This window comes from Protomyctophum bolini (assembly GCF_963924005.1).
Source record: "Protomyctophum bolini genome assembly, chromosome: 21".
NCBI lineage: Eukaryota > Metazoa > Chordata > Actinopteri > Myctophiformes > Myctophidae > Protomyctophum > Protomyctophum bolini.
Window position 1 is genome coordinate 12532242 of NC_137882.1, and position 9876 is coordinate 12542117.

At 41.9% G+C, this 9876-nt stretch overlaps 1 protein-coding gene across 1 annotated transcript; it reads right to left on the minus strand.

Annotated features, from left to right (window-relative positions):
- Positions 1 to 192: 192 nt before the first annotated feature.
- On the minus strand, positions 193 to 8157 carry LOC308336112 (uncharacterized protein). Its single transcript, XM_080793363.1, has 6 exons — positions 7925 to 8157; positions 5747 to 5785; positions 4596 to 4706; positions 2620 to 2733; positions 1576 to 1647; positions 193 to 979 (listed from the first exon to the last, which is right to left on the minus strand). The coding sequence occupies exons 1-6, from the start codon at positions 8045 to 8047 to the stop codon at positions 881 to 883; spliced, it is 558 nt and encodes a 185-aa protein (XP_080649489.1). The 5' UTR covers positions 8048 to 8157; the 3' UTR covers positions 193 to 880.
- Between the last annotated feature and the right edge of the window lie 1719 nt (positions 8158 to 9876).

Sequence of the window (9876 nt, forward strand, 5' to 3'; positions counted from 1 at the left end):
TCCAGGGGGTCGGCTATTTGAAAATAGTCGATCTACAATCTCACATGTGGGTTAGTTGATCTGCTATTTTCAAAAAAAATTAAATCTAGCACTTTTTGAATACTTCTGGAATAATTACACAAATCTTGTATGCACATTTTTTACCTCAAAAACTAGTGCTAATATCTTAATATTTAAAGACCGAGTACAATATTTTTTTCCAACAGTCACCTTGACTAAAACTTTATTGAGATCTGATAGAAACAAACTTCTCATAAAAGAAATATTTCTGCAAAAATATATCCTCAATCTTAAATCATGAGTTTATAGAAGAGGAAAAAAAGTTCTCTGATAAAATATTTTAAAACAAGTTTGTTGACTCCAAGAAATGGAATCCTTTGAGGTGAAGAGTAGGCTGGCTATACATGCAGGTATATATTAGATGCTTGAAATAATATATAAAAAGTATCAATATGCTTCCAGAATAATATTTAAAAAAAATTAAAGTATCGATATGCTTCCAGACTGGCTTGTAAACGTTAGCTAGCATATCGTTGAAACTGTAAGATTGGACACACATGGCAAGATGTTTTGAACTTAGACCGTAGACAAACTTATCCGGTTGTTCGGTCAATAGGTTTGGGTTGTTCTAGTGGTGGTACTTGTAATCTTGTCAAAATCAAATTGTGTAAGGCTTTGGGTTTATTTGATATCCCTTCTCTTTTCATTTGTATGGCTGTTGGGGACTGAATTAAATACATGCATTTCCTTTTGGGAAATGTAGACTGTCTGATATGTTTGATATTGATCTTTTTTTTTTAAAGGTTTAATTGATTATTATTATTATTAATTTTTTTAATGGAATCCCGTGGCCTTGCCATAATAAAAAATACAGTTATTGTTAACAAACATCCTTCTTGACAGGCCTCCTTCGCTGTGTTCCTCCTCTTCTTGTACTCCTCTTGGGTCTGTCGTTCTGCCCGTCGTTCTGCGAATCTCCCTGGAGAGCATTCAGTCAGTGTCATGTCAGTTAAATATTGAACATGTCATTGGACTCTAATGGGCTAATCAAAACAGATTGCTACCAACCATTGTCCCCCATAGGTAGGGTCTCAAACAAGTGTTTAGCCCAAACCACACCAAAGGGTCGCCATGCAACTCCTTGGGTCCAATCGGTTGAGAGGAGTTGCACGGTGACCCTTTGGTGTGGTTTGGGCTATTGAATTCAACTAGTTGAATCACTTGGGACGACTTGGGACGACATGTGTCAATGTGCAACAGGACATATCACACCGCTAAAACAGTCGACCCTTTGGTGTGGTTAGGGTACATCTTTTTACTTAAGTCCATGTTTTATTACTATTTCCCTCTGTTTATCTATAAGCACATCTACTGTATATTAGACTATATATACAAGCGTATAGATGTTCTATTTTCGCCAAATATTTGTAGTAATAGAGAAGAGATTAGGGTTCAAGTGGTTATCGTTGACAACATTTTGATTGGAATCCTCCCAACCATGAAAGTGGACTTGGTGTAACAAATAGATACTGTATGTGTGACCCACATAGGAAGTGATAACTTAGGATGTCTCACCAGAATAGAGTATGCCCCGGCATTCCCCTTTTTAGGCGGCTGGCTCTTCACCTGTCTTCTGGCTCGGACGACCTTGAAGGATATTCAATATTAGACAGTGCAAAATACACTTAACGTATGTGATAATTCTGTCAGATGAGATACAGTAGTCACTCACAGACTTACAGAACAGAACTCACACATACATCAAATTGCCTACTCACGCTGCTGACATGCACGCTGAATGAGACGTTTTCTCAAACATATTCTAGTCGTCAGCGAACACAGCAAAGACCACTTCTTTCACATTCACACAGTGAAATCCTCTGAAAATCTTGCTCTGAGAGCATAAAACATTTACCCAAAATGGTTGGTCTGTTTTACGCTCTCAGAGTCCATTTCAGGGGTCATCAACTTCAAATGGCTTGTCCATGTTCGTGGCAATTCTTTTAATTTTGGAAATAAATAAATGAACTATAATGTTCTTATTTTGTTAAAGTAGTGCTCGATGAAAGCACTGACGGTACTGATAAGATCACATTTTTGAAATGCCAGAATAGCTAGGAGACAGATTGAAATACTGCAGAAAGTATAGACAGACAGACACGCGGTTCAAGGATAAGTGCACAGTGAAATCATTAGAATGCAGGCAGGACATCTGTGTGTGTGTGTGTGTGTGTGTGTGTGTGTGTGTGTGTGTGTGTGTGTGTGTGTGTGTGTGTGTGTGTGTGTGTGTGTGTGTGTGTGTCCACATATAGCAACAACTACCCCAAAAGGGGTTCTGGTCCTGAAAGGTACAGTTACAAAAAGGGGTTTCCATCCTCAATGGGTTAAAATGTAGCACTTTGGCATATGTATATACGTATAACAGTATTGCACACATTAGGTTTTCCCTAGTATAAAATTAGGGCTAGGTCTATGTGTGGTGACTGTTCATTGTCATTGAGGAAAATGTCGATCACAAGCCAGCATGGTGAAGACCCTGGGCCACCCTATTCACACACTCGCAGCTGTCCCTCAGCTGTACGTACGTAGGCTACGTATGGCGTTGCCATAGGAACCCACCTGTAGGGGGGTGCTTTTATCGTTGCTAAGGAGAGAGAAGGAGCCCACACGGGATTTGCGCTTGTTCTTCCTCTTATTGCTGGATTGAGGCAGATGTCTTCTGGCCCTCTCCGCCTGAAACGACACACACACACACACACACACACACACACACACACACACACACACTTAGACGGTGGACGGCGCTGTGAAAACCATCAGTATAAAAATGCATATTATTGCAGTATATGTCAATGAGAGATCTAAAGTGGAAATCACAGTCTTCTCGTACGTACACACACACACACACACACACACACACACACACACACACACACACACACACACACACACACACACACACACACACACACACACACACACACACACACACACACACTGAATGACAATGAAAGCTACAGTATTAATTCGAGGGTATGTGCTCTTATCAGACCAAATACCTGCCACCATATAAATAGTGTAATTGTGATCCATTTGTGTACAATCACTTCATGTAATTCCATTGTGTTTTTTAAATCAAGATGGACAAAATTTACTTTTATATCTGTCCACTCTTTTTTCTGATTGTCGTTTTCTTTTTCTCTCTCCATCTTTCCCCCATTCTGCAATGCTTCTGTACAACTGGCAGTTGGTATTTGATTTCTAATGATTTCTTTCCCCATCTCTGCTCTCACTTAATTTCTCATTCTTTTCACAATATTGGTGTACACGCATGCATCAATAGGCAAGTGAAAATGGCTGATCTGCAAGCTCACAAGTCACAACACAATGTGAGAAACATATACAGTGAGGGGGAAAAAGGGGTGGGTGGTGGGGGTCAGATTTGACTGGGGCCAGTTTTGAATTGCAGCTGTCCGTAGGTGCCCTTTGAGAGAGAGAGTTTTGAAGGAGTCAAGGGATTCGCATGTCTTAATGACTGTTAGTAGGGCGTTCCACATTTTGGTGGCATAGGAGCGAAAATAATTTAGTCCCTTGTTTGTGCCGAATCTGGGTTGCACATGGTTTGTTGCACCCCCTCTGGTGTTCTGGGTGTGGACTTCGTTAACATTAAGGAAGTATTTAGACAGGTACATGGGTATCTTGGTGGTGTATCGAATCTGGACCAGACCCATTGCAAGATGCTGTACTCTGCCATTCCAGCCTGTCAAAGTGGGCAGGGGTGAGTTGGGTTCGGGGGGTGAGGCCAAGTAGGGAAGTTTGGAGACTGGAGCTCTAAGGGCCTTCTACGAGGGCTCCTGTTAAGGTCTTCAAGGTGTTTTTGTTGACCAGTGAGGAGATCCTGTAAAGGAATCTTGTTCTTTGGTTGACTGTTCGTTGGTGGCCATTTTGGTGGCCATTTTATATACTTATAAATTATTTGTAACACATCTTTAGTAATGTTTAGGTTACTTTTATACAATGGGTTATTTATGGAGAATTTAGGAAAGTATTTATATGGAAGGATTTGGAGGAATTGTTGCTAATTAATTTTGTGTTCCGTGGTATAGGATCCACTCCCTATTTAAGGGAGTCTACAGGGCAGTTAGAGGTGGGCAAAGCAGGAACACAGATGGAGAGCTACAGGGCCTTGTGTGATAAAGGTATTGCCTGAAGAGAGTTCTCATCCTGTTGGTTTTTTTTAGTAGTGTTGCATTAAGTATCTTGTTGTTTGGTGGTGACAGAGGTTTTGTAGTCTACTGGAATTCCATGAACCCAGAAATGTTGAGTAATAAAACTCCTTAACTTGCATCGCTGACTCATGTTCTTGGAGCCTTGGCCCCGGACACAGATATAAATACGCACAAAGGATAATGTTTGTCACAATGTACAAAGGCACACCTCGACTTGTCCCATGGGGCACCAGTGTGCCTCACACACCATTTGAGAAGCACTGTGAGAAATGCACACAATTTAGGAACTTTGACATTTGACATGTATGTATGCGGTTGCTCTCTAGCTCTACCGCCTGCCCATGGCTGTGTCTACAGCTGTCTTACCTGGATGAGTGTGTTGGGGAATCCTTTGGCAGAGAATGCCCCAGGAAGGTTGAACTGGCTCAGGTGGGTGGGACCCCTCCTCTCCACATGTCTCTTAAATCTGAATGGGCTCTACAAAACAAAAAAGCACAGAATGAAACAACCTGTGGCAAAATATCCAATTAACTCTGATTAATTAGCCTTTAATGCATCGCTTTTGTGTAAATCCTTAACTCATTCATTAGACAGGCTGTTTGTCCTTCCATTCCCTATTGTTCTATAGAAAATGGCAGAATTATCGTTGCCAGGGCCCAGCCGTTTCCTGCGCCTGTCATCGATCTAGGCATAGGTCGCTGCTATCGACCCACCCATGTCTTTCATAATAAATGTATTGTCACTGCGAGAAAGAATAAGTGTCAGAATGCATTGTAGTAAATGTATTGTGGAAGCTGTCTGTAGTGTCCTATAGCTAGCTCAATCAATGGTCCTCGAGATACAGTGTATAGGGGCCTATAGCTAGCTCAATTAATGGCTCTCAAGATATAATTTATTTCCGTAACCGGAGAAATGCCAGCTAATTTACTGTTATGTTAAACAGAGAGGTTTGTATTGGGTCTGTTATAAATATTTGCCATGCTAAATGAAGGTATGACAGCATGCCTTCATGAACAACGTTGCATGTTTTAGTCGCCCTGTACCATTCAATAGTTTACACACAATTACACAACATTATATTTGACCCCAATCAGATGGTACAGTACAACATGGTACAGTATAGTGCAGTGGTTCTCAAGCTTTTATGGATGAGGGCCTACTTGATGGGTGGGCCGCTGAGTTTATTTTAATGGTCAATCAACTGACTGTATTCTGGAAATAATGCAGTAATATAAGTTCCTATTTATTGGTATCACAAAGAAAACTCAAGGAGAATATACTGTGACCTTTTATTTTACATGAATGTTTATTGTCATTCAAATCATTTGTCAATTATTTGAGGTCCCACAATGCACTCACAGCCTAACTGGTTGGCCCTGGCCCACAGGTTGACAACCACTATGACTGTACTAATATACACTGGGATGACTTCCCGGTGAAAATGTAAAAATGGACTTTCAGTGTTAGTAGTGTGAAGGATGTCCTCCTGCACAGTAAACGTAACTGGTACCACATACCAGGGGAGACGACGCCCTCTGTGGATTCAGGTCATCAGGCTGAGCAGAGAGAAAGAAGAGTGGGGGGGACATAGAATTAAACAATACAGCTTGTATTCTCATACAGAATTATGATTCATTAATCTACAAATACATGATTGCATACTGATACATGATTGCATACTGCAATGGTGTCCCAATTGTGCTGGTATTGAAATGAGAAATTGCCAGTGTCAGGTGTTACAAAGGTCTGCCATGTATGGATCGAAGCAGTGCTGGCCCAGATATTTCACAATTTCAGTAACTATTCATGAATAGTTTCAATTCCACAGAAATGGCGTCCATTTCCCCCAGGCCCACATAGGTCTGTTCATATTGTCCTCACTGACATGTCCAGTACAAATGAGTACAGGCATGGTACACACAAGGAACTGTAATTCTTCTGCACTGAGGTCAGCAACACAATATTTGAAACTAGTTATCTTTCAGGTCCTCCTTTATACATTGAGCCACAGCATGTTAGTTTTTTCATCAACTTATTATGCGAAACAACTCTCATCAAAACTTGCCACAGTCCATTTGGTTTTCTGCTGTTGTAGGCATTATGTGTCGACGAGTGCCATAAATTACTCCCTTAATGTATTCTGTTCCATTGTACAAGTGACCCCCATGGGAAAGTGCACAGACAAAATAAACTTGGCATATAAATAATAAATGATAGCTTTGAGAAGACGCTGCCAGCCCCGGGGTATATCAGTTAGTTCCACCCACTTCTGAAGTACAAAATTGTGCATACTATAATACATTTACAAATAAACATAGGAGAGAAAAACACATGTGCCGTCCAACGCCTTACGGATGGAACAGAATTCCCACACCGGTACTCTTTCATGTGTGCGTGGAATTGCGCCTCTCGCCTCCTACAGCTGTGGGCTCTGTTGTCCATATGAGGATGATTACTTTGGACAGAACACGAAGTCTTGTCCACAGAAGAATGTCCACCACAAGTATAAAGTACAGCAGGCCCGGCGGCCACATGAAAAGCTAAAAGGGAGCAGAATGGATTTTGTTCCACAGAGTGGTTTATTTTTGGTGTGGTGGCATCGTGGCTGCAAAACCCATTACAATGAGACTTTGTTTCTGACAGGAAAGGAAATGATACTTCCTTGGGTTGGTTGGTTGAGAAATAGTCAGACCAGTTGTTCTGAACCTTTACTGGATCAGGGCCCACTCAAACATCTTGAAAATGTCGACAGGCCCACATATCTGATGACCACTATTAACTCTTAAGTGAAATTGCGTTTAAATTGTATGGAAGTATTATAGTTAATTGGAGCATATCAGTAACTCACAATGGAAGGTCAAGTTGCTGTGGCTGCTTCCAAGAGTTCGCATTTTAATCAGTCAATCGATTGTGTTCCGGCTTGGATCGATGGAATCAACATTGTATACTTTAAGCTACTCTTCATCTGTATCACAATGAAAACAACATTTTCAAGTTTCAAAAAGAAAGATATTAGTGTTATTTAAAAATATACAGTATATTAATGTTATATTAACATAAAAATCGTAGCGTTTGCAATTATTTGGTGGCCCACTTGCAATGCCCTCGTGGGCCTCCATTGGGCCCCGGCCCACAGGTTGAGAACCACTGAGTTAGACGACATCTTCTCATTTGCATACTTCTGCTGTGGTCCCACTCACCTCTTGCAGCAGCCACAGCAACTTGACCAATTGAGTTTTAGTGATAGGCTCAAATTTAGTTTTATTTCTTGCTCCATAAAATTGAAAATCAACTTTGCTTTCCCCTCTCGGATTCCAGTGCCAAGTATAACATCAGCGCAGCTCAGCTAAAGTGATGACAGCAGTCATAACTTACTGCGTTTTGCCCACTTGCATTACAGAAAGTGCTTGTCTTTAGCTTTTCATAGCTTTCGTCATTGAGATTTGGTTCAATTTCATGCATGGAGTCATACAGATGTATTAGCCTGTCGACTGGCAGAAGTCAGTGGTATAATGTAACATGTAACCATATGATAGTTCAAAATGCCTGTGCTGTATTAGGTTCAAATGATAAAACCCAGCAGTATCTCTTTGCAATAACTTTAACGTAGCATTGATAGGTTAGGATACTTTACAGCCGTTACATTATTCAACCATTACAATTGAAACCAAGCATTTAAAAAGTGCACTCTTTACCTGTCCACCTGTGGTCTGTTTACTGACACAGTCCTCCCCTGCGGTGGGTCCTGAACAGTCCAGGGCATGTGACAGCAGGCCAGCCTGCAGGCAGAGCACGCACAACCAGATAGTAAGACCCATGATCCAAGCAGTCAATGCAGTGGTCCCGGCCCCCGTCGCCTCCTTGCTTTATACTCTCTGCTTGGCTAATGGGGACCAGATGCACGGGAATGGGAGGCCGTGCCAGCATCACACAGACAAACAGCACACCGCAAGCCAGTGCTCTGCGCCAGCACGCGGCCTGCGGTCCTGCAGAAACATGTCAGACATCTGAAGGGCCTCCCCCAAAAACCGCCCCATCCACCCCCTCCACATCGACGCAGGATGGGGTATGAGGGTCATTTTCCACTTATGCCTGCGCCGTAACTTCTGCCAGAGCCTGTGTTTGTGTGTGTGTGTGTGTGTGTGTAAGAGAGAGCGATGGGAGGGGGCTTGAAAGAGATGTTATGTGAACAGTGAGTGAAAACCTCTGTTGACAATAAATGAAAAAACCCCTGAAGAAGTTTTGCATAATGCATGCAGCTCATTTGCCCCTTAATGTCCCTGAGCTTTGGTGCTGGAGATGAGTGCCTCTTTGAATGTTCACTTCACGCACGTACAGTACCTGTGTTTACCCTTTAGCTCTTCCACTGATGCAAACACTTGAGCAGTCAGCACTTTTGAATTATAGTAATTATACCTTTTTCCGAGTAAACTTAGAATACAAGAGCAACTCTCACTGTTCGGGCCATTACAGTAATGCTGAGTGAGCCATGGCACACTTGCGTAAGTCTTAACTCAAATTTCCAGATGTCAGCTACTGTACCCAAATCCAGTCAGACGCAGTGTGTGCCGGTCTGTGCCTGCTACGGTGTGTAGCTGGATCCACTGCCAATGAATAGCTGAGAAAAGTCAATATTTTGTAGGACATTTGTGTATTGTTTTGACACGCCGATTTCGAGGCTCCAGATCGAGAGGGAACAAGTCTGTGTGAACATTTATTTGGCCCGTAAAACAAAACATGCCGTGACTAATACATCTCCCGACGAGGGAAGTAGGCGATGAATAGGCATCCTGTGCAAAGGTGTATTACTGGATGGAAAGAGTGAGAGAGACACTCAGAGAGAGAGAGAGAGAGAGAGAGAGAGACTACATCCTATTGAATTTGAGCCTCAAGGAATTGTCTTCCACCAGGATTAAAAACATCTGCTGCTGCAAAAAAACTAATATTGTTGGCGCCCGCTGGCCTAGTGGTCCAGGCGCATGCCACATATAGGCTCTCGCTTGACAGCGTGTCGCGTGTTCGAGTCCCGTTCATGACAACCTTTGCTGCTCTCCCCTTCTCCCTCTGTCTTCACTGTAACTAACTATCAATAAAAAAGGCACAAAAGCCAAAAACAAATCTTAAAAAAAACTCATAGCGTATACCAATACCATACCATTTTACTGTCCCCTACCATGAATTGATTGATTGATTGATTTATTAACAGTTTGCAGAATTACAGTACATTTCAAGTATACAACTCAATACAAAAACTGTTAACTGTGAGTGGACGACACCATAAAGCATTACGCTTGTTCACAATAGGGCCCACCATTTTCAATTCATCAAAAGTGAATGTGCATTCCCCATCTTATGTGACAAATTTGGGAAAATAGTTACAAAAGGATCTTAACCCATTCTGACCGGGCACCCATTTTGGTGTTAGCATCATGTTATGCTTTACCTATTGAAAAATAGCAGATCTACAAGCTCATATCGCGCCACCGAGTGGCGCGATACGAGCTTGTAGGTCTGCTATTTTTGAAAAATCGAAGAACGACAGACATTTTTTTAAATCTGATCTCAGGTCAGAACGGGTTCATCAGACCAGTGTGTGTCCCGGTGGAAACCTCGTATGAATCTGATCTCAGGTCAGAATGGGTTAAAC

Bases quoted from the DNA above. Each gene is read 5' to 3' on its own strand.
- LOC308336112 (XM_080793363.1), bottom strand. From the start codon at position 8,047: ATGGGTCTTACTATCTGGTTGTGCGTGCTCTGCCTGCAGGCTGGCCTG. The intron at 4,707-5,746 runs GTATGTGGTACC...TTTGTTTTGTAG, and splicing joins AGAGGGCGTCGTCTCCCCTG to AGCCCATTCAGATTTAAGAG. The intron at 1,648-2,619 runs GTGGGTTCCTAT...ATATCCTTCAAG, and splicing joins ATAAAAGCACCCCCCTACAG to GTCGTCCGAGCCAGAAGACA.